This window comes from Conger conger, chromosome 5, assembly GCF_963514075.1.
Source record: "Conger conger chromosome 5, fConCon1.1, whole genome shotgun sequence".
NCBI lineage: Eukaryota > Metazoa > Chordata > Actinopteri > Anguilliformes > Congridae > Conger > Conger conger.
The window spans coordinates 5,816,625-5,841,308 of NC_083764.1; the positions used below are offsets into that span (position 1 = coordinate 5,816,625).

At 42.3% G+C, this 24,684-nt stretch overlaps 5 protein-coding genes across 5 annotated transcripts; 3 read left to right on the forward strand and 2 right to left on the reverse strand.

Moving 5' to 3' along the window:
* The first annotated feature begins 2,455 nt into the window (after positions 1-2,455).
* si:dkey-261l7.2 (uncharacterized protein LOC569751 homolog) lies at positions 2,456-7,957 on the forward strand. Its single transcript, XM_061243708.1, has 6 exons — positions 2,456-3,251; positions 3,390-3,479; positions 3,634-3,725; positions 4,442-4,602; positions 5,921-6,037; positions 7,505-7,957. The coding sequence occupies exons 1-6, from the start codon at positions 3,127-3,129 to the stop codon at positions 7,601-7,603; spliced, it is 684 nt and encodes a 227-aa protein (XP_061099692.1). The 5' UTR covers positions 2,456-3,126; the 3' UTR covers positions 7,604-7,957.
* Positions 7,958-8,723: 766 nt separating this feature from the next.
* On the reverse strand, positions 8,724-11,802 carry irak1bp1 (interleukin-1 receptor-associated kinase 1 binding protein 1). The gene is made up of 4 exons (XM_061244026.1): positions 11,509-11,802; positions 10,957-11,022; positions 10,052-10,182; positions 8,724-9,012 (listed from the first exon to the last, which is right to left on the reverse strand). The coding sequence occupies exons 1-4, from the start codon at positions 11,800-11,802 to the stop codon at positions 8,736-8,738; spliced, it is 768 nt and encodes a 255-aa protein (XP_061100010.1). The 3' UTR covers positions 8,724-8,735.
* A 1,006-nt stretch (positions 11,803-12,808) lies between these two features.
* On the reverse strand, positions 12,809-13,989 carry LOC133129854 (hemoglobin cathodic subunit alpha). Its single transcript, XM_061244206.1, has 3 exons — positions 13,829-13,989; positions 13,206-13,413; positions 12,809-13,043 (listed from the first exon to the last, which is right to left on the reverse strand). Exons 1-3 carry the CDS (start codon positions 13,921-13,923, stop codon positions 12,915-12,917), a joined length of 432 nt encoding a protein of 143 aa, XP_061100190.1. The 5' UTR covers positions 13,924-13,989; the 3' UTR covers positions 12,809-12,914.
* A 2,718-nt stretch (positions 13,990-16,707) lies between these two features.
* LOC133129853 (hemoglobin cathodic subunit beta) lies at positions 16,708-17,947 on the forward strand. Its single transcript, XM_061244205.1, has 3 exons — positions 16,708-16,886; positions 17,261-17,483; positions 17,734-17,947. The coding sequence occupies exons 1-3, from the start codon at positions 16,795-16,797 to the stop codon at positions 17,860-17,862; spliced, it is 444 nt and encodes a 147-aa protein (XP_061100189.1). The 5' UTR covers positions 16,708-16,794; the 3' UTR covers positions 17,863-17,947.
* A 4,247-nt stretch (positions 17,948-22,194) lies between these two features.
* On the forward strand, positions 22,195-24,022 carry LOC133128711 (hemoglobin cathodic subunit alpha-like). Its single transcript, XM_061242429.1, has 3 exons — positions 22,195-22,337; positions 22,907-23,114; positions 23,319-24,022. The coding sequence occupies exons 1-3, from the start codon at positions 22,243-22,245 to the stop codon at positions 23,445-23,447; spliced, it is 432 nt and encodes a 143-aa protein (XP_061098413.1). The 5' UTR covers positions 22,195-22,242; the 3' UTR covers positions 23,448-24,022.
* Positions 24,023-24,684: the final 662 nt, after the last annotated feature.

The following is a 24,684-nucleotide window of genomic DNA, read 5'->3' on the forward strand; positions in this document are numbered from 1 at the left end:
GCCGTGCTAGCTGTCCTTCCTTTAAAGCGCTTTTATTTCAGACGGTCGGGGAAGAGTTCAGTCACAGAGCCGCTTTTGTAGTCCAAGCAGGAAAGGAGATGGTGTGTGCTCACTAAACACTAATTCGCAGCCCAAGAACTTTGCGTCCGTACGTCCATTGTATATGTGTGAGAGTGTGTGTGTGTGTGTGTGTGTGTGTGTGTGAGTGAGAGAGAGAGAGAGAGACGTATTTGACAGAGGTGTTGTGAGATTGTGTTGAAGTTGTGAAGTTGTGAAGTTGTGAGATAGAACTGCGCTGACACCCTGAGTTGCGGGATTGTCCATTTCTTTTTTTTTTTTTAAACATTTATTTTTAGGAATTAATTTCGACAGTTTTGCCAAAGAGTGACTTTCCAAGCAGCTGACCTGACCCTATGCCCCCCCCCCCCGCACATATGATCATATCTCACAACAGTCATTTTATTTTTACTTCAGAGAAATGTTTTAGGTTTTTAGGCAAATGTATTTCAGATGCCCAATGACATATACATATACACGTGTTGATATTATATAGCCAAGATATTCTATTAAATACCTAAGGTACCAAGAAAATGACTTTTTTTGTGCAAAGATTAATACGCACTTACAGTATTTAGAGTCGTTAATACAATGTTTATCCGATAGCGAAAAGATGTATGTTAGATTATCCACTTGTATATTATTTGTAAAACCTCATGTTTAATTTAGCTTTTTGTGTGTGTGTGTGTGTGTGTGTGCGTGTGTGCGTATTTTTTGTTTTCCTTCAGATTCCATGGTGGCCACGCGACTCGTTGAGTATTGCATGTACTTAATTCTGCACTTTTACGGGCTTATCTCGTGCTGACGGGAGAAATATAAAACCGGGGAAAAACGAAAAAGAAACTAAATTCTGTTCAATGATTGTGCCTTGTATTCTTTACAATTTCTTTCCATCATGTCTTCGAAAATGTAGGCAGGGTTTTTTTTTTGGTTTTTTTTGGGGGGGGGTCATTTCTATAGAGGATTTTAGAAGTATAAAAATGCCACAGAGGCTGGATGAAGCCTGTGTTTTTTTGCATCTCTGTCCCTAACAGCAGACTGTTTGGTTTTAGAGGGACTCTGTTGTCGTCGTCGTCGATTGCCAAAAAAAGCCCACCCTTTTATTTAACACTGTTGTGCAGTCCTGCTCATTTTTAACGGATGTCTCTTTGAGTGTCTTAAACATAAATTCATTATTTGTGGGGGTTTTTCTTTTTTCTTTTTAAAGCAGGTTCCGGTGGAACCAAATACATTTTTGGTTGAGACACTGGAAACTGTTCACACAAAAACAAAAGTTTTTAAGTGGGGGAGGAGGGACAGTTGGGGAAAAAAAAACGGTGAATTATATTATATACAGAAATGAAATAACATGTAGATAGTGCCTGTTACATGTTGTCACTAGTGTTTGTCATATCCTGTCATATATGAGAGCAAGTATACAGTAGATATATTGGTGCATTTAATTGTGCTGAAATGGTATTTGATACTATCCTGTGTGTACACCCTATATGGCTTTTTATCCCTTTTAAAACCAACAGGCGGCTTGTTGACCTTATTGTACATTATCTATGTAACGTGTTCTGATCACAGAATTGTGCTTGTGACCTGTAATTATGGGATGGTGACCGGTGAGGGGGTTTGGGGGAAGGGTGGGGGGGCGGGGGGGAGGGGAGGCTGATTCTTCAGTTACAACAGTGTGTGATTCTACCGCATGCAAAGTGCTCCCTCCCACTCCCAAGACATAGCCACAGTTTCATGTCCCTGTACCAAATGAAGTTCACTGATAACTTTTTCTTACGTGCTGTTTGGAAGACTTTGTCCTACTGTGGGAATTCGGGCGGGGTGGGCTTTTTATGTTAGTTTGGATACTTTTATATATAAAAAAACGAAATACAAAGGCAAAAAAATCCTCAAAACCTAGAATGTATGTTTAGGGAGTACTGCTGTCATATTAGTACATACTGATATTTTTCAGAAATAAACAGTTGTGTTTCCATATCTTGTTATACTTTCGTTTATTGACATCGGATTTGAAAATTGGAGAACCCCCACCCCAGCAAACACACACACACACACACACACTTTTGCTTATGTATGTCCTACACGCCGAATTGTTCTGCCCACGTCGTTATATTTCGATACACGTGTGGTTAAAATAAAATAAAAAACAACAAGCAAACCCCCCCCCCCCCAAAAACAAAAATAAAATTTTTTTTTTAAACACTAACCACCCTGAAGACATCGTTCATGACGCATTAGCCAGCAATGAAATTATACTGTGTCTACAGACGGGATACCCGGACGCATACTCCCTCTACCCGTCCTTGGACAACACCGCCCTCGTGTGTCCTGCTGATGTAATCGACACGGTTTTTGTAAACCCATATCCGCAAGAGAAGAAAGAGGCAGCGTCCTTGACGTGGCGAAGTGAGAGAGGCGCCTTGTCTTTTCGTGGGCAGCGGCTATTGGACGCGCGAGCAATGTGTGTGTGTTTTGTAATTTTAGATACGCAGGTGCCGAACCGAAACTCGCTTTTCGTGTAAATTGCAGTCCCAGATGTCTGTCTGTCAAAGTTTCGTCGTCTTCGACTTCTCTGTAGTCACTGTTGCTTCCTGTGTTCTACGTGTTTTTGGAAACTCGCTGTACTTTAGGATTCATTTTTGACATGGGTTGTCAGAACTACATTTGACTCAGCGCGCTTATACCTGGAAAGGTACGTAGGATTATAGCATTGGTAACCTGCAATAGCCACTTGTTTGGAATCTTACCTGTGAGAAAGTTTTGCGTAACAAGTTTTACTGACAATTCGGGACAGGGAAGTGGTCGTTAAGTAAATGTTTAAAAGGCGCGCACTTTTACTGCAAGAGTTTTGTTGATATGGTGGCAGTTTCACAGAATTTAAACCTCGTTGAGCAGCTACTGTAGGCTACACGTCGAACTTGACAATGGCATAGAAGTGTTGCGCTGAAGGCTAATTTTAGCCATTTTGACTGGATGAAAAGGGAGCGCCGTACGGCACTGGCCTGATTCTGTACTAACAGCACACGTGTTCTCGAAGTTGATTTGGTCAGAAATTTGGGGGCGAAGGCAATGCCTCAAATCACGGCTGCAGCAGTACTTCAGATATCCCTGCTACTATCAGCTCTGCCAGCGCAGTACTTGATATCCAAATGGACGGGGAGCAATACGACGCAACGACACCGTGCGACACAACGGTACTTCCACGAAGCAGACACCGTCCTTAAATTAGTTTCTTGCTCAAAATGTATACAATAAACATAACTCAATAGCAGTCCAGAATAAACCATTTACAATTTTCCATTCCACCAAATCGTGTGTATAATATATTGCAGGCTCATTGTGGCATGGAATGATTTAAGGAAATCGTACCTGAATCTGGCGGTGTGGACGGACTGGTTGGAACAATGGATTAATGAATTAGTGTAAGTTAATTTTATTCAGCAAGAATCCGTAAGAAAATAATTGAATTTCATAATTGGACTTTGGGATGAATATAACACCCGAGTTACTCTGTAGACGGGATGGGCATTGACAGCACTTGCTTTTCATCACTTGCTCTCATCTCGTCTCCTCCAGGTTTTATCCTGCACAGGGAGACGATGACGAACCGGGGGAATCTCCCGCTTTGGAGGTGCAAATGCACGACAATGACCAAGGCTATTTCGGAGGTAACGTGCGCCATGTCATCCACGAAAAACAGAGTGCAAGAAGTAACTTTTTTGTATCATGCAAAAAAACAAAAACAACAACCTTGTATGCACATTTGTCGTCAAAGTTTTATGTGTATTTATGTTATTATCCAGATCTGTACCGAAAAGATCTCATAACTTATGCTATGTAAGATGTAATGTTCTACTTGTAGCCTAGGTATGCTACAAGAACCTTGTATATATAGGTTTCAATTTACCGATGTAAGGTTTTATATATATTACTCAGTGCTTAATTAATTAAATCAGTTGATTGGACAGTTCGCTCGCTCTGCTCGAGCTCGAGCTCGAGCTCGATCTAACGATCGGTCGGCGGTTTAGGAAAAAAGCAGGACATCCTGTGGCTCTTCAGTATCAGAGAGCCCTCTGATGTCGCGTTATCTAGCACCGTGGTTGTGAAGATGATGAAATGCGTGAGAAGGAGTTTGCGTCCTCCTCGGGGCGACATGGCTCAGGCAGTAAGAGCAGTCGTCTGGCAGTCGGAGGGCTGTGTCAAAGTGTCCCTGAGCAAGACACCCAACCCCCTAAATGCTCCTGATGAGCTGGTCGGCGCCTTGCATGGCAGCCAATCGCCGTCGGTGTGTGAGTGTGTGTATGAATGGGTGAATGAGAAGCATCAATTGTACAGCGCTTTGGATAAAGGCGCTATATAAATGCCTGCCATTCGCCTCCTCCAGCCTCTAGGGAGGTGCGCAGCCCCCGGCCCGCCTACGTGCTGCATCGCGTGGGGCAGGTGGTGATGGAGAAGAGGAACCACATGGTGGGGGTCATCGTCAGCTGGGACGAGCGGCTCAAGGCCCCGCCCGAGTGGATCAAGAGGATGTACTCGGATTCAGAGGTCAGAGGTCAGAGGTCACCTCAGGTGTACACGCGCTCAAACTCGTTGTCGTAGTCATGGAGGTCTGTGTGTGTGTGTGTGTGTGCAGGTTTTTATTACAACTTATGAACGCTGCCTTAATTGATTCAAATGACTCATTCAGCCATGTGCATTTAACGGCATTAAAGCACGGGATATAAGCAACAGTTGTTGTTTAGGCGACACAAATAACACATTTCACTTAACGTACATTACGCGCAAACCTACAGCCCTAATTGAGCAAATAGCTGAACTAATTATACAATGAAGATCTGAGGCTGGAACAGAGACAAGGCCTTCCACGGCACTGAGTTCGAGACCTCTAATGTACACCATTCCCTTCGGGTATACTTAGGAAATACATTGAACTGTATTATCAATTCCACTTCACAATTTGACACGTGTACATTACTGCTGTTTTACTGCATTCCATTTTATACATTTTATTCATCCAACACGTTTTAAAAAAACATCTAATTAAAAAGACTGAATTACTTTGCTGTTACAATATACACTCAGTGAGCACTTTATGTAATCATTCCACAGTCAAAGTCACTTAGATCACATTTCTTCCCCATTTTGACATTCAGTCTGAGCAACAGCTGAAACTCTTGTCTGCATGCGCTTATTTTAGTTGCTGCCACATGATTGACTGATTAAATATTTGCAGTAAGAAGCTGGTGTACAGGTCTACCTAATAAATTGCTCAGTGAATGTATATTGCACCCCTATATTGCATTTTTCACATTTACAATATACTGTTTGGGTTACAGTTAAGGGTGTGTACACAGTTGCCTGCCAAGCCAAACACTTCCTTATGCATAGACGGACTAATATTTCCTACGAAAATTAGAAATGACAGAATGTTATAAATGTCAGGCACAATCTTGCCAGAACAAGAGTTAATGCGAAAGCAGATCGATCAGCTCACCCCAAGCCAGCCGCAACACATTCCACAATCATAACAATCATTACATAACAACCATAACAAACATTACATAACAACCATAACAACCGTAACATAACAACCGTAACATAACAAACATAACAATGGCAAGAACAGGCCATTCAGCCCAGAAATGCTCACCTTTTCCTACCACTACAGTGTACCTAAAGCTTAGTTTACCCAAAAGCTAAATAGTGTCTTGCACTGTATCAAAACTGGTCTTGGAAAAACCTCCAGTTCGGCCTCCACTGCCGAACATATTAAGATGGACGAAATATTTAGCCGGCAGTCCATCGTAAGACGGAGCCTTTTTTGGATCAGAACCCGGGTCTGACGGTTCTCATTCCTGAGCAGGTCCAGCGAGCTCAGGACTCCCCCCATTACAAAGTGATCTTCCGTGGGCCCGGGGCCAGCTCTTTCCTGGTTGGCTATCTCCCCCAGGCCTCCCTGGAGCTCTTCACGGGATTCCAGGTATGGCCACGCTCACCGGACACCGGCACAGCAGGTTAGGGTCACTCCAAACCTGGGTCAAATACCTAACCGCTCTGGATTCAAGTACTGTTATACGCTTTACTGAGCGTGTCTGGTGTATGGGAGCCCATGAAACGCTCTCACAAAGTGCAGCACCCCACCTTCTGGTCCTCCTGATCGGCTCAATTGCACCAGGCAAGATCAACAAGCAGAGAAAAGTGTCTCCCCAAAAATGACGTATTTGACCCAGGTCCATTCTCATACTGGGGAACTGGCCAAATAGGAACTGGAACTGAATCCTGGCTTTTGTTCTGCTGTTTTACCCGTAAGCAAGGCGTCTAACCTTTAACTGCTTCTCTTAAAAACCAGCTGTATAGATCGACTGTATGCGTGTAAAATGTCGTCTCTGCGAATTGCTCGGGATAAGGGTGCATGTCCACATTTGAATGTAATTGTGCAGTTTGGTGTCAAAAAATCTCACGATAGATGTGTTAAGATAAAAGTGCTAAGTACGATGGTGTGGTGGCAGGGATTTTAAAGGGAAAACTCACATCCTAATTGCTAGAGATGTTGACCCAAGGGATGAATGATGAATGCAGGAAAAGCTTGCAATACTCCTGAGATCAGACACATCTTTTATTGTCCAAAAAAGACATGGGGGCAAGCAAATAGAAGGTGCCCCACACACAGCTTAAAAATGGGAAGTCCCCCAGATGAAGGAAACGGAAGTCAACGGTGCAGAAAAATGTGTGGTTTATTTTTTTTGTACAGACGTAGTGTTGAAATGTAGCAGCACAAACAAAGTCAAACAGGGGAAGTAGATCTGCATACGACTGCACTAGAGGAAGAGTACGACTGAATGTCAGAATGTCAGAATGTCTCTCCTGTGGTCTGTCAGTGGCCACATCCACTTGCAGCTTCAGAATTTATAGAACATCTATATATGTATTTATAGTGTGTGTGCGTCTGACTTGACTCTGTGTGTATGTATCTATGTGTATGCTGAATTTGTCTGTCTGTGTGCATGCATGCGTATCTGTATGTGTGTGTATGCGTGCATATCTGTACGTGTGTGTGTATGTGTGCGTGCGTATCTGTATGTGTGTATGTGTGCATATCTGTACGTGTGTGTGTGTGTGTATGTGTGCGTGTGCGCGCGTGCGTGTGTGTGTGTGTATGTATGTGTGCGTGTGCATGCATGTGTGTGTGTGTGTGCGTGTGTGCGCGTGTCTGTGTGTGTATGTGTGCGTGTGTGTGTGTATGTGTGTGTGTGTGTGTGTGTGTGCGCGTGTCTGTGTGTGTGCGTGTGTCTGTGTGTGTGTATGTGTGCGTGTGCGTGCGTGCATGCGTGTATGTGTGCATGTGCGTGTGTGTATGCGTGCGTGTGTGTGTGTATGTGTGCGTGTGTGTGCGTGTGCGTGTATGTGTGTGCGCGTGTGTGCGCGTTTCTGAACCTGTGTCTGGCAGCCCGACATCCCGGATGTCCTGGACCGCTACTTCTCGCACTACGACGGGAATCGCTTCGTCATGAGGGACTGGCTGCGGGAGCGTTTCCCTGACGACTAGGGCCCGGCCGGGGCCCGGGACAGCGCCCCCTGCTGGAGACGCCATGACCCTGCGCTACAGAGGAGGTGCAACGTGGCTGCTTATGTGACGGACTGCTGACGGCACTCACAGGAATGTGACGTTCCCCGCGATACTGACTGCCCCCGTCACCACGGTGACTGTGAATTTGATGTGATTCAATCGAGCGATTCAGCTGAATCACTGACTCACTGGAGCCCTTTTCAATGCCGCGCGTGGGCCTCTCCTGTACCTTTGGAATGAATGAGCTTCAGGTGGATCGGTTGCAATTAACTACTGTAAGAAGCTATACCTGAGATAGGATGAAAAATCCAACTTCACAAAATAAAAACTCTTGCCTCGAAAATATGTCTTTGGCGAATGTTTTTTGCTCCCCCAACATTCTAAGTCAAGTGTTCTAGAACTCCACTGCTCTCAGTCGCCGGCAGCGATTGTGACAACATCGTTAGAATGATCAGTTGGGAACATTCCAATCACTTTAACAGGTTAACCCCCCCCCCCCAATAATTTTTAGCCTCTTGCCCAGGTGCAGTGCGACGTAGCCTGCCATAAATATTTCGTATGATATCCTGAGAAACACGAGTGTGGGATGCTGGCACTTTGGCCACAGTGATGGGGACTGCAGGAGAAGGCTGCAGTTGTACACACAAACCCAAGTAAGTGTCAGTGCTGGGCTCAGCACCAGGCACAAAACGGGGGAAGAAACGCTCCCCAAAACCGACTTCATTAACTGCCCCACAAAGACCAGGGCTGGGACTCGGCCAACGTTTGTCCTTAACTTTAGCTGGCTATCTAATTCAAATACAAGAACGCAGTTTGGCGAGTTCAGTCGAGTCGCTGAAACACACTGGCCAAATTGAGCTTGCGAATTAAAAGAGCAACTCTCGCTTTACTTGTGAGGTGCGGTTCAGGACAAATGATGACTGAGTCCCAGTCAGTTCTGTGTTTCAGGTGGACTGATATAGAGGCGTAATAAGGTGACATTGGCGGGGGTTAGGGGTGTGTGTAGGGGTCACACTGGGGGCGTTAGGGGTGTGTTTAGGGGTCACACTGGGGGCATTAGGGATGTGTTTAGGGGTCACACTGGGGGTGTTAGGGGGGTGTTGTGGGTCAGTCAGTGTTTCTTCCTGGCTCTGTCCTTGGGCCTGATCTCGAAGGAGACATAGACGTGGGACGAGGCGAAGGCCGTGGCCTTCCTGACGCTCTCCTGCAGGGACGCCAGCGCCCCCCTCTGCCCCGCCCCGGCCCCCCCCTCCTCCGGCTGCCCCGTCCACTCCCGCGCCTCCTCCTCCTTCACCAGCAGGGGGCGCCCCAGCGCCTGTCCCAGCATGCCGCACACCTCCCGTGCCTTCCGCCGCGCGCTCTCCACCGCCGCCAAACACGCCTGTCGCCTGGGAGACGGGGGAGCGCGCTCAGTCACCACCGCCGTCACATGACGAGGATCAAACGTCGCATTCAGCGGCGAGCAAGGGAGGGATCAATGCTGCCCAGTACATTACATTACATTAATGGCATTTTGGTAGACGCTCTTATCCAGAGGGACGTACAGTTGATTAGACTAAGCAGGAGACAATCCTCCCCTGGAGCAATGCAGGGTTAAGGGCCCTTGCTCAAGGGCCCAGCGGCTGTGCGGATCTTATTGTGGCTACACTGCTTACCTAGCCAAACTAAACATCCTGATACACAAGTAAATCACAGAAAGTCAACAATTAAGGTTCACAGGGAGGTAGGGAGGGACAGGGAGGGGTGCTGCTTGAAGAGGTGCGTCTTCAGTTTGCGCTTGAAGGTGGGGATATATGAGGATATTTCAGCCCATGAATTCAATACTGGTTACATTTAGTTAACTTCTAGAGATGACCAACCCTGAGGGCCACAGTTAAATTAAACTGGGTTTGGGTGAGTTTTTAATGTGGCCCTCTGCTGGCTGTTAGAGTGAAGTGCAACACGCAGAGTAAGCATGAAGCTCAGAGCTGATAATACTTAACACTCATTTTATCTGGATTTATTTATTTAGGGAGAATTTGAGTAATTTGGGACACTTCCGAGTCTGCCCTGATTAGCAGACTGGTGGTGAGGGCACACTCAGACACTGAATTTACAAACAAGTGTCCCAAATTACCTGAATTACCTGTCATTTAACCTGTCATTTACAAAAATGGTTACTTCCCTAAACTGTAACAGCTGATTTGAAAGGTTGTTTTTTTAAGCACCACAGAAGGACACAGGTATTCATTCTGCCTCAAACTCAGGACTGCCCCCTCTCTCTTGCGATTGACACCTACGGTATGAATGGCTGAAGTCCTATCGGAGAAGAACTGGGCAGGGCATGGACTGTAACCGTGGATGAACACGTTTAAAGCTTTGCTCTGTGAAGATGTTCTGAGCCGTGCGGTGGTGGTGAGGTGAGGGGAGTTTGCGGGCCGGCCGTACCTGAGCTTGTTGAGGGAGTCCGGGCTGAGAGAGAACGAGGGCGGGCTGACCGTCACGGTCCTATCCAGCTTCTCCACCAGCACGTTGCTGACGCTCTGCATGGCGCTGAAGTCTGTGAACACCACACTCACCTGGGGACGACACGTCTCCTCGCTGAGCGCCCAAAATACACGGCGTGCGTGTGCGCGCGCTCACCAGACCTGGCTCAAATACGTCATCGTTTTGGATTCAAGTACTTTTCTACGCTTCACTGTGCTTGTCTGGTGTATTAGAACCTATTAAATACCCTCAGAAAGGGCAAAAACCCCCCAACCTTCCGGCTGGCTCAGCTGGCTTGCACCAGGCAAGATCAATCGAGCACGGAACAGTATTTGAATCCAAAACAATTACGTATTTTGACCCAGGTCTAATGTTGCCAATGTCACTCACGCCCTTAGAGGTCAATGCATAGGTTAGCTACACAGCAATATGTGCCGTGTAGCTTATCAGATTCACATAGCCACTCAAGACCATGTAATTGGCACCAGTCCAATCTCCAATTGGCCCTTTCATATTAAACTGAGGAATAACAGGGGTTAATTACAAAACGCTATTCTGTAATTTCTTATCACCTAGTCTTCATTTGCACAAGCTGTGCTGCTGATAAAATTAATTGCTTTCGTGAATCTCTTTGAAAAGTAATTGCGAAGATTAAGTCTTCGAAAAGCACAGCAGATTTATGCGGGTTAATTTAGGTGGGTTCATTTAGGTGCCATTTATTTTATGTACGGCTATGCTACGCATAGCTTCTCGTGACAGGGTTTGTTGAAATAACAGTAATTGTAACAGCTGGCACCTTTAAATTATGTGGCTGTTTTGTGATACACATGCACACACTGCTCTCCACATTCGTAAAACACACATACCTCTGCTTCCATGTCGTAAGAATTGTCACCTCTTCTTAGGACTTTGGTCACGGTGGTGTTTTCTCCCTAAGAAAGTAGTTTGCCAAAAGGGAAACCTTTGCACGGTTATACTTTCTGTCTTCAATTTATCTAACCGGGAAAAGAAAATGGACCCAAACGTTAGCTAATATTATTTCGAATACTTAACAAGCTAATGTAGATTAGCAGGAAGACACCATACTTCAAGTAAAGTTTATCTAGTTGGCATCCAGAGCATCAACATAAAGCTACATCAGTCTTCACCTGGAAAATAAAATAAATCAGCTATCTAACGTTAATATAGAAATTTGCAAGACATCCCTGGTGTAAAATCCAGCTATGACCAGCTTGAAATGCCAGCTCCCAGCTGTTTCAAAACATAGCTTCAGCTGGTCGAACTAGTCAACTAACTACCAGCTGTTTCGAGACCTAGCTTGAGCTGTTGTTGTTTTCCAGCAGGGATGCTCAGTTTTGGATGTTAAGATGTTGTATAGCACATTGTTTTAGCTAAGTAATCAGAATTAATGTACTCACCTTGACTTCGTGCTGTCGCAGAGCCTGTAAGATATACTCCAGTCTTCTGGAGACACTATTCGTGACGTCGTTAACCGAATCCTTGTTGCTGCTGACGCTTATACACAGCGTAGCCCGGTCCGGTAGGGCGGACAATTCGCAGCTTCCCGTGACTTGAACCTCTCTTCCAGAGGTTTGTGCCTCACAAGCGGGTGGCTGAAGAGCCCTGGCCAAGTTTGTTTGGTTTTCATCTCGGAAGGTATCGCCGCCAGCCGGCATAAGTGCAGCAAACACCCGAGATGGACTTCCAGTCATCGCTCTGAAATCTGAAATCCAGATCGCTATGGCAACATTAACATTGTAAACTGTAGTAAGACACTTTCCACAAGAGCATTTCCTTGTTAAGTAAAGGAGTTCCGCTAGGAAAACTACAATTTACTGAAGAAGTTCCGGTTCACACTTAAGTAACGTTACAGAACATTCGGCGCAAACAGTAAAGATCCTGTTATCTTAAGTAACCGACGTATCTTTCCACTAGGTTTTTCAAAGGGGTGCTATGGATATGTAGTTCTTACCAAAAGGCCATAGATGGACTACAGTTACAGATTACGGCTGAAAAAACATTATACTGGGGCGGACCCGACATGGGTAAAAGACGGAATTCACAGGGCTGGTGTAGGGGTTAGTGTTAGCGGGTTATGCTATTCACACAGGTACGGGGTTAAAGTTTACCGTGGTAAAGGCGGTGCTTAGGTGGTAAAACGGGTTTGGCGAGATCACAGGTTGTGTCAGTGTAAAGTGTATCCGTGAATAAACGGCCACAGAGGAGTGCAGCCAAAAGGTTTGTTTTATCCCGCGACATTCGCATGTTTGACATGGCCGTATTCCTTAGAAACATATTGCTACTTTAAAACCTATTTAAAAAATAATAGATTTTTATTTATATTGCGCTTTTCCCAACTCATATCATTCCTAAAATATAAATGCTGAAAATTAAGCCCACATTGTGTGTTCCCATCCATCCTGGTTCGATGTTTTTGTAGGATGTTCTTTAATAAACCTGTACATTTGCCCAGTATGCCATAATTACCTTCCTTAACCTATGTGTTTTCCCCTATTGCTGTATAAACACAGAATGTTATAGTATAAGCTGGAGGGGCAGCTGTTAAACGAGAAGGGAAAAAAAACAAAAAAAAACTAACCCCCCCCCCCCCAAAAAAAATAAATAAATAAATAAATAAATCTAAAATAAATAAACAAAGCTCCAAACCAAACATTACAGAAAACACGTGGACACACACAAAAGCACAGGACACATTGCTTCTGGAAATAACTTCATTTATTTGTTTCTTTGTTGCTTCGAAATCGAGTCTGCGCCTTGATAGAGTTGGACAGAGCTGGTACAGTAGCGGTCAGTGGACGATGTCTTATCTATATTTGTCTGCCAGAGCTGCGCTCACTGCTGCGAGGAACTTGTCCACAGCCACGTGCACCTCGGCGGTGAAATCAGTTGGGTAGTTGACTGCGAAAGTCACGAGGAGGCAGTGGGACAATAGCTATAAAATAAAAAATAAAGCAGTAAACAGAGAGGTTAGGAAATAAACTCACAATTACACAATCGCACTGCAACAGTCTTGCTTCGGGCATGTAAAGCGAGGAAAATGATTCTCTTTCATTATGACAGCTAATATTGACCGCAAGCCTTTAATTAGCCTCACCTTGAAGTTGCCGGGGTCGATGCGCATTTTGGTCGCGTGCACCTCGCTGAGGGCACTCAGTCCACCGAGAAGGTTGTCGATCTTCCCGACAGCGTCTCCAACAGCACCCATGATGGTCTTCCCGTGTTTCTTCACCGGCTCGGATCCAGGTGACTGGTCAGTCCAGTGAGCGAAGTACGTTTTGGTTTGAGGATAGACGACCAGCATTCTAGTGAGAGACGAGAAGGAGTAATTAATGTTACCTCACGTTAGAGTCTGCATACCTTATCAAGCAACAGCCCTTAGCAGCTTCCTCTGTGCTGGGCAATTCTCCATCAGGAGAAAGTACGCCCCTGCGTGCTGCGGTTTCGCACCCAGAGGGCTGTGCTCATCTGCCTCACATATGATAAACAGATTCTCTAAGCAATTATACGTGAAAATCTACAGGCTATGTTTGTGCAATCTGAACACTGGAAATGAGAAACATTGCATCTTCCATGATTAATATCTGCATGGACACCTGCAAACATTTTCTGTTATAATTTAATATTTGTTTGGCCACGTAAGAAATTGGATAAGAAAATAGTGAATATAATAATAATAATAATAATAATAAAAAATTATGAATAATAATAATGAAATACCTCCCCAGGGCCTCTGCTCCCATGGCATCAGCCTTGCCTTTGACCTTGCCCCAGAATGTCTTCACCAAGGTCTTGTCTTTTGCGGTGAGGCTCATTTTCAGCTGCTTTCCTAATCTTTGTGCCCTTACAAGACTGAGAGAGGAACCAGGATAGTCACCCCAGGGTTGGCTGGCTTATATATTGGGCCACTTCAGTGGCCACACCCAGTGCATTTATTAACCACGCCCGTGGAGTTCATACTCCGCTGGCCACGGTCCAACTGGGGCAAAAGAGCATAATCTGCAGGGGTCTCCACAGATCACAGTCCTCTCTCTCTCTCTTTTATGTCACTATATTGCAATTTATCCAATTAAAAAGGCTAAATTACTTCCCAGATAAATCAACATTAAGATATCATTAAAACTTCACAGCCATATAAAGCGCTAAGATATTAATGCAAAACTTGGTAGAAAAACAAACAAACAAATAAATAAAAACTAATTATCTTGACAGTTTACACATACACATTGTCAATCATATCTGCCTAATTTTAAAGTGAAAGTTAAATACAGTGATGGGCTGGTTGTTTATGAAATGGCACTGCATACGATGTGAAGAATGTATCATTTTATTTCTAGGTAAATATCAATTTATCATGTGGCTCTGGTATACCATGAAGTAGAACTTCAAGCAACAGTAGACACCCAAAATAAGTTTTAGTGTTTCATTTACAGTACTGTGCAGAAGTCTTAGGCACCCTAGACTTTATTATATATATGTTTATTTTTTTTGTGTGTATTAGTATAAAAGAACACATTTGAGATTTCCAAATATTCATTTTCCAAAAGATTTAATTATACAGAGGGACTTTTGTATTTAATAAAAAAAATAACATATTACTGTAAGCAATTGACTACTTTTTACTTTTTACAAAACTTGATCAAGGCTGTTGAATACCATAAGAATACCATGCACGCACAATATTCACAACAGGGTATTGAAACACTGATAGGTTATTCAAACACAGTATCAAAATGTAGAAAAACAAACAAACAAACAAACAAACAAACAGATAAATAAAACCCAAACTAATAATCTTGACAGTTTACACATACACATTGTCAATCATATCTGCCTAATTTTAAAGTGAAAGTTAAATACAGTGATGGGCTGGTTGTTTATGAAATGGCACTGCATATGATGTAAAGAATGTATCTTTTTATTTCTAGGTAAATATCAATTTATCATGTGACTCTGGCATAATACCATGAAGTAGAACTTCAAGCAACAGTAGACACCCAAAATAAGTTTTAGTGTTTAATTTACAGTACTGTGCAGAATTCTTAGGCACCCTAGACTTTATTATATATATGTTTATTTTTTTTTGTGTGTGTTAGTATAAAATAACACATTTGAGATTTCCAAATATTCATTTTCCAAAAGATTTAATTATACAGAGGGACTTTTGTATTTAATAAAAAAAAATAACATATTACTGTCAGCAATTGACTACTTTTTACTTTTTACAAAACTTGATCAAGGCTGTCTGAGATCAGAAGCAAGGAGCCAACCAAAGTCTGCAGAAGAACTTTGGCAAGTTCTCCAACATGCTTGGAACAACCTCCCTGCTGATTGTTTTATAACTGCAGGACAGTGTTGGCTATCTCAGAGAAGTGGGAGGTCAAGTCAAAATATTGATTTGATTCAGTTTCTAACTATTCTGCCAAATTACTAAAATGCGATGTAAAATGTATAGTATGTTACATGGCATATGTTTATTTAAGACCTTTCATTTAATTCTTTTTGAAAGAATCTTATCTGTACAGAATGTTATACAGGTGGCTAAGACTTTTGCACAGTACTGTATATTCTTATTCGTCTTATGTATTAATTGTACCATTATAATGTCTTATAAGGTTTATAATGTGAAGCGATACGGTTTTAGGATTATCTCTACATGAGTTCTGTTCCAGACACCCTCAGCGATAACCCCAGGCGGGGCCAAGGCTCAACTGAGTTTAATTAGATAACGAATGTGTGTGAACATATTGATAAGAAATTGGCTGAATCCAGGTCCGCCCTCCGAGACTGATGGTGAGGACAGATTCAGATGATCAATTTACAAGAAGCTTCCCAATTCACCTGAATTGGCTGCAAATTGATAGCGCTCACTAATGATATCCCCACCAACAGCCCCCCGCCCCACCCCCCCACCCTCAAACCTCCCTTCACCTCCCACTCCCACCTCCTAAACATACACATAAAAATTTTACAACTCTGCACTCTTTATAAACGTGATAACGTAACTTGCGTTGGTGAGCATTCATAGCCAATACAAGAATTTATAAAAGCACAACTGAGATTCGTTATGACAAATTAACAAGTAAGCCTAGTGCAGTTTAAGCTCAAATTTATGTGTAATTATTTATTTCTAGAGCTCCATCCATGCATTGCATTCAAAGAGTGTCTCAACCAAACTGATACACAAAGAATAAAATGTGAATATACTGTGGAATACAGTAAAACCAAATTTAAAAGGAAAGTAATAAGACAACAGGGGTTAAAAAAAGAGAATAAATTAAAGAAATTGAAAATGGAATTCACTTTTTCGGCCTGTTCAAAAAGATTCCGCAACAGGCGTAGACGATGGTACAAATGCACGGTTTTGCAACTAAATGATTACTCAATTAACGCTCGGACATCTCTCAATTGTTAATTTTCCGTTTTTATTTTAGATGAAGTGTCATTCGCGTTATCGAGCGTTGATGGTGACGTCTCCGACTGTGGACATTCATCTGGCACGAATCCAGCTGATGTGTGACAGAACACGCCGTTTGGAAGGGATTAGCGAATCAGATCAATTTTCCCCCCTGTCGGGGCGGAGAGTTAACAGAATAAAAAGCGCTCAAACGTCGGCTGGAATCACACCGGGGCCTGCGCACAAGACATTCAGTTTTCACCTTCTTGCAAAAACAGGAGAATCAAACATGGTTCAGTGGTCAAGCAGCGAGCGAAGTACCATCAGCGCCCTCTGGGGAAAAATTAATGTCGCTGAAATCGGACCCCAGGCTCTGGCGAGGTATGATATTTGCCCGTTATTTATATAAAAATAAGTGCAACAATAATAATAGGTGTTAATAATGTTATGGCATCAGCCTACTAGATTACTAGTTACTACATAACTGTTTACTTTCACTACTAATAGGCATTGTACTTACATACTGACTACAACAACCTGATTATTATTATTATTATTATTATTATTATTATTATTATTATTATACTATCCTGATTACTACAATATTATTAATAGCCTATTTTAATTACGACATAATTATGATGAATGCATATTAAGAATTATGCTACTAGGACCCTTCTGTCTCTTCCTTTGCTTTTGATGTCCAGCGCATAAACCAATAAATGTAGTTCTTTCTCGGTTGTCTGAAATTGCAGAGTTCTGATCGTGTACCCTTGGACTCAGCGCTACTTTGGGAAATTCGGGGACCTGTCCAGCGTCGCGGCGATCGTGGGTAACGCCAATGTAGCGAAACACGGCAGGACCGTTCTGCAGGCCCTGGGTCAAGCTGTAAACAACATGGACAACATCAAGGGCACCTACGCCAAGCTCAGCCAGAAGCACTCCGAGGAACTGAACGTGGACCCCGATAACTTCAGGGTATGTCAACTGCAATGCTGTCTGTCCCTAAATCTACGCTGGCCCAGTGCATTCATTTTTAACATGTTCTCACACGCCTTCGGCTATATGTATGCACAATACAATGCAGGGTTAATTGTATTAGGCGTTGTGAAACGAAGGGAAATGTGGCGCTGTGTGAATTATGCTTTAAATTAAGAATAGAGCAGTTGGCTGATGAGTGTTTCAGAACGTTCTAGGTTTTCTAATGTATTTACATTTTCCTCCATAGCTGTTGGGCGACTGTCTGACCGTTGTTCTAGCGACAAAGTTCGGCGCTGAATTCCCCCCAGAAGTCCAGGCTGTGTGGCAGAAGTTCGTGGCTGTCGTGGTCAGCGCCCTTTCGAGGCAGTACTTTTAATACCAATATGTGCACAATGTTTCTGACAATCTATTCCTGAATTATTGAATACAACAATCATAATAAAGTCGCTGATTTCACCTTACTGTTGTTTCTTGGTCTCTTAGTCCATGTTTTATTGTTATTTTGTCTACCTCTGCAAAGCATTTTTTGTTGCAAATATGTCTCAAACTGAGATGTCTTTATATTATGTTAGCTATTCATTAACATTTCCGACTACAGTCTCAAGGAGCACCCAATTAATGGAGAATTCACTAACTGTGCTTAATTCTCAGATTCTCAGCTTTTATTAAATATTCTTTGTATGCATTTTGCATTTGAAATGAAACGATGAAAATTATGTTGGAAGTACAGACTGTCATCTTTTATTTAAGGATATTCCCAAGCAATAAACTTTATATAGTATACTTGCATACATATACATATATCATACATGCATATGTATGATAAACTTTATAAACTTTATGAACTTTATAAACATTTAAAAACAAACACCGCCATTAGCAGCAATAACTGCAATCGAACACTTCCTATAATTTCACACCAGTCTTTCACATCCCCGTGGACGTACTTTAGCCCACTGCTCTTTGCAGAACTGCTTTAATTCAGACAAATTCATATGTTTGGTATTACATTACATTACAGGCATTTGGCAGACGCTCTTATCCAGAGCGACGTACAGTTGATTAGACTAAGCAGGAGACAATCCTCCCCTGGAGCATTGCAGGGTTAAGGGCCTATACTCAAGGGCCCAACGGCTGTGCGGATCTTATTGTGGCTACACCGGGATTGGAACCACCGACCTTGCGTGTCCCAGTCATTTACCTTAACCACTACACTACAGGCCGCCCTTGGTATGCCCAGACCAAAGAAAACTGCAAAAAGTTTTTGAAATACATTTGTCTGGAAAGTGTTACAAAGCCATTTTTAAGGCAAAATACAAAAGCAAGCCAACATCGTGTTAACTGAAAAGGCTCAACATTTTGGAGTGGTCTAGTCAAGCCTCTGACCCGAATAGTGACGCTGTGGAAGAGCCAGAGAAATGCCGGTTCTGATTTGTCTTTATTAGAGTGAATTAAAATTCCTCCACTGTGAGGTGAGAGACTGATATCATAGGACGTATTTGGTTGTAATTATTGCTGCAAAAACTGGTGAAACCTGTTATTAAATAAAATTTAAGCAATTATTTTTTCACAGGGGTGACATGGTTGCTTGATTACTTTTTAAAATTAAATCAATGAAACAATTTTAAAAAATTGTTTTGTGTTTCTCAGGTTCCCTTTGTCTAATATTAAATTAATATGTCCCACAAATGTGTAATTTCTCATAATGTCTTCCTTTAATTGGTTCGACTCATGTTGACAAACACCAATAACAGACTCCAAAGGGGCGACATGGCTCCGGCAGTAAGAGCAGTCGTCTGGCAGTCGTAAAAATAGTAAAAATACTATTTAATAAAAGCTGCAGTTTAAGCAAAATATGAATTGTTTGTATAAAATTGGGGAGTACAGAAACAAATCAAGAAAACATGCTGTTGTCCCAAGGCTTATGGAGGCCACTCTATATCAAATAACCTAACCTTTATTGCTACTTAAAGTATATTTAAGTATACAGTATACAGTTGTGATCAATTAAAATTGTTCTATAATTGTATTTCCAACTACATTTCTACATTTCGATTTCAATTTCAACCATTTCAACTAATATACTTAATTAGTACCTCAATTTAGTACACTTAAGTTGTAGCTACAGATGTTGGAAAAAGTACAACTTTAGTGTATTTTATACACTTAATGCATGGCAAATAATAATAATAATAATAATAATAATAATAATAATAATAATAATAATAATAATAATAGTGAAAGGTTAGCACTTGAACTAAATCGGAGAGCAGTTATGTTGGCTGGTAAGCTGGTAGTATACAATATTTTGTGTAATTTATTTTACGTATAATACGTATTATTATGATGCATTCAATATTCAATATTGAAATATCATACCTCGCCAAATCGTGCGGTTCGATTTCTGCGACATTATTTTTTCCCCAGAGGGAATTGATAGTATTGCGCTCGCTACTTGACCATTCAACCGCGTTTAATTCTCCTGTTTTGGCAAGAAGCTGAAAACTGAATGTGTCATGCGCAGACCCGGGTGTGATTCCAGCCGGAGTCTAAACGCTTTTCATTCCAGTAACTATCCGCCCCGACAGAGATCTCGTTGGTTAAATAACGGCGTGTTGCGTCATCCATTGACTGGATTCCTTGCAGATAGATTTTCACAATCGTAGACGTCAACATCAACACTTGATAACGCGAATGAAACGTCAGCTAAAATAAAAGAGAAAACGTGAGAGATGCCAAAGTGTTGATTGAATAATAATTTAGTTGTAATACTGTACGTGTGCCATCATCCATGCTTGTTGAATTCGTCATTCCTGCCTTTAAGAGTTGTCACGAATTATCAGAAGTTACCCAAAACTAAACTAAATTAAATTAAACTAAACTACCCGGATCACCCCGCCCAATGTCTTAACATTATGCTCACACATATTCCATCTGCGTGGGGTTCAATTAAAGGGGTTCAATTTTTCTAAGATAACGGCGTTTCATACATTGCTATAACAAGATAACGGTATCACACATATTTAAGCGGTGTGGGTAGGGTTGAGGGAGCTGGGGGGTACCTGCCATTAAGGATATGAACATTATCACTTTGCAGGCATATTTATGTAGGCAGGTCTAAAATGTATGTATCCTGGGCTTTTTTGGGTGGAGTTGATTGTTGATGTTGATTGTCTCCTGCTTAGTCTAATCAACTGTAAGTTGCTTAGATAAAAGCATCTGCCAAATGCCATTAATGTAATGTAATGATGCTAAACACGCAACAAGGGTCATTTTTGACCCACATATGTATCTAGGGGAGACTGGATTCGCCCTACCCAATTTCTTATCAACATGTTCACACACTCCCCACTGCCTTGGGTTCAACTGAGTTTATTTAGATAACAACGTTATCACACATCCAGCATAGAGACAAAGGGAGGTCTCGCTGCATGGGTTTCTGTGACAAAAGTCATGTAGAGACAATCCTAAAACCTTATTGCTTAAGACTCCATTATAATGGTACAATTAATACATAAGACATATAAGAATACAAATGAAACACTAAAATGTATCTTGGTTGTCTCCTGTTGCTTTACGTTCTGATATCGACCAAGAAATAAAATGATGCAGTCTTTATATAATATCTAGTGCAATTTATTTAACAACCCACCATTCTTAGTTATATTTAACTGTCACAAGGTAAATGAGTCAGATATGATTGACAATGTGCATGTGCAGCCAACTGTCAAGATAACTAGTTGCTACTCAAACAAATCAATTAGTTTATTTTCTCCATTCTGATATTGTGTTTGAATACCCTATCAGTGTTGTGAATAGTTGGTGTGCATGGTATTCTAATGGTATTCAACTGCAATGGTTTGAACAAGTTTTTAAATAATGTTAATTCTTTATGTCAGGGGTGTCAAACGCCAGTCCTGGAGGGCCGCGGTGTCTGCTGTTTTTTGATGTGTTTCAGCATGAGAGATGAATTTCTAAGTCTTTCATTGGCTAAAGTGTCCACACACCTTGTTCTCAAGGCCTTAATTGGCTGCTGATTGAAAGGAAAGCACAAATACCAGCAGACACTGTGGCCCTCCAGGACTGGAGTTTAACACCCCTGCTTTATGTGGTTTTAATGATGCCTTCAAGGCGGCACAGATGGTGCAGTGGGTAGCACTGCCGCCTCACAGCAAGGAGGTTCTGGGTTCGAATCCTGGTCGGCCGGGGCCTCTCAGTGCGGAGTTTGCGTGTTCTCCCCGTGTTTGTGTGGGTTTCCTCCAGGTACTCCGGTTTCCTCCCACAGTCCAAAGACATGCAGGTCAGGCTGATTGGAGAGTCTAAATTGCCCGTAGGTATGAATGTGTGTGCCCTGCGATGGACTGGCGACCTGTCCAGGGTGTATGCCTGCCTTTCGCACAATGTATACTGGGATAGGCTCCAGTGACCCTGTTCAGGATAAGCGGGATGGATGGATGGATGGATGGATGATGTCTTCATGTTTATTTAGTTATTTGGGAAAACAATGACAATGATAAATGACAATGACAGTCACACGTCTCATGAAGCCGCGCTTGTGAAAATGCCGTTGAAGAGAAGATTGCCACATGGGGATTATGGGCTTTCCCAGATAACAATACCCCAGAGGCGTGGATAATGAATTTACTGGGTGTGTCTCCTCAAATGGCCCGATATATAAACCAGCCCATGCTGGATCGACTATCCTGGTTCTCCTCTCAGTCTCATAAGGGCACGAAGGTTACGAAAGCAGCTGAAAATGAGCCTCACAGCAGAGGACAAGGCCTTGGTGAAGACGATCTGGGGCAAGCTCAACGGCAAGGCCGATGCCATCGGAGCGGAGGCCCTGGAGAGGTATTAGTATTAATAATTATGTTCACTATTTCCTGACATAATTGATTTTGAATGTGGCCAGATGAATATTAAATCGTAACAGAAAGTGATTGTGGGTGTGACATGCGAACATAGCCCTATAGATTTTCATGTATAATTTATTAGAAAATACGTTTATTGTGTAGAAGGGCTGAGAGACAGATGAGCCGAGCCCTCTGGGTCTGGAGCCACAGCTTGCATTGCAGGGATATACTTTCACATGATGGAGGATTGCCCAGCATAGAGGAAGTCTTGTGATAAATGGTGAATTGGCTGCATTTATATAGCCTTTTCCAGATTGCGTTGCAATTAATGCCTCTCATTCACCCATTCACACACACTCACACACCGACAGCAGTAGGCTGCCATGCACGCTCATCGGCAGCAATCTTGTGTTAGGTGTCTTGCTCAGGGACACTTCGACACACATTGAATGGGCCGACTCTGCAAACTGCCAGACGACCACTCTCACTCTCCATCGCATAGAGGAAGTGTGAAACTCTTATTGCTTTCGTGAGGTGAAAATAAATGTTGTTCACGTCTCTCGCCAGAATGCTGATCGTCTACCCGACAACCAAAGCGTACTTCGCACACTGGCCTGATATCTCTCCTGGCTCTGAGTCCGTGAGGAGTCACGGAAAGACCATCATGGCTGCTGTTGCAGACGCCGTGGGTAAAATAGACAACCTCGTCGATGGACTGAGTGACCTCAGCGAGCTGCACGCTACCAAACTGCGCATCGACCCCAGCAACTTCGAGGTGCGGCAAATGAAAGGCTTACTGTTAACATTAACCAGCATGTAAAAGTTTAATCTGGGACGATGTCCCCCATCCCTGTCATAACGGAGGAAAATCAATCAATCTTATTTTCCGTACATATCTGAAACAAGGCAGTTGCAGTGTGATTGTCTGAGCGTGAGTTTATTTTCTAACCTTTCCGTTTACTGCTTTTTTCCATTTTAGATATTGTCTCTCAGCCTCGTTATGTCTTTGGCCCGGGAGTTCCAATCTGATTTCACCCCCGAAGTGCATACGGCTATGAGCAAGTTCTTTGAAGCTGTGTCTACCGCTCTGACAGACAAATATAAATAAGATATCATCCACCAACCACTACTGTACCAGCTCTGTTCAACTCTGTCTATCAGGCAGAATTTCAAAGAAACAAACTTCTTTAGAGAAGCAATGTGTCCTGTGCTTTTAAAACAGTTTCATACATTCAGTGATCACTTTATTAGGCATTTATTACACTTGTTTTTTTAGACTTATTGGTCTTCTGCTGCTGGAGCCTATCCACTTAAGATGTTTGACATGTTTTGTGTTCTGAGACGCTCTTCTGCATACCACTGTTGTAATGTGTGGTTATTTGTGTTACTGTCACCTTCCTGTCAGCTTTGACCAGTCTGGCCCTTCTCCACTGACCTCTCTCTTTAACAACGCGTTTTTGCTCGCAGAAATTGCCTGCCGTTTCTGAGATACTCAAACCACTCTGTCTGGCATGATCATATTTCTTCCCCGTTCTGACATTTGGTCTGAAAAACAGCTGAACCTCTTGACGATGTCTGCATGTGTTTATACATTTAGTTGCAGCCACATGATTTGATACTTTAATATTTGCATTAGCAAGCTGTTGTACAGGTCTACCTAATAAAGTGAGTGTATTTCTGGTTCAGGTGGGTTTTTTTGCAATAAAATATATTTTGCATACAGTAGGCCTATTCACAGCATGAGCAGCCTGGAATAGGGGCATTTGGAGGTCATGGCCTACAACAAGCAAAACCACTTCAACACTCTATGGTACATATTATAGCATTGGGTAAAAAAGAGTTCTTTAAAAAAAAAAAAGGAAATCGTATTGAAAATATTTTTTTATATAAAATATTTTGCCAATTGTTTTTGCCTCAAGGCAACATTGTACCATAATTGGGCAATACTGACGCATTGAATGCAAAAAAGAAACAAACTGTTTTTCATGAAAGAAAATTCATGACAAATCCTACATTTATTTAAAAAAACTGTTTTATATTCAGTTGTTGCCTTCAGACAACATTTGTAACATTGTGGAATAATAAATCTGCATGAGTATTTAATATACAGTATAAGCAACTTATAAGTTACTTATATAGCTACCTAACACTGCTTTTATACCCATCATGGTGCAATATGGGCAACATGCACATACAGAAAACAAGAACCATCTGTCAATAAAAGTAAAAAAATTGGTGAATTTGAACAAAACCAAACACAATTTTAGCTCTAAAGCATCTTGCGGAATATTCAGCTAATTATATGAAACATTTTTCTCAAGGTACATAAATGTTTTTTCTATGTA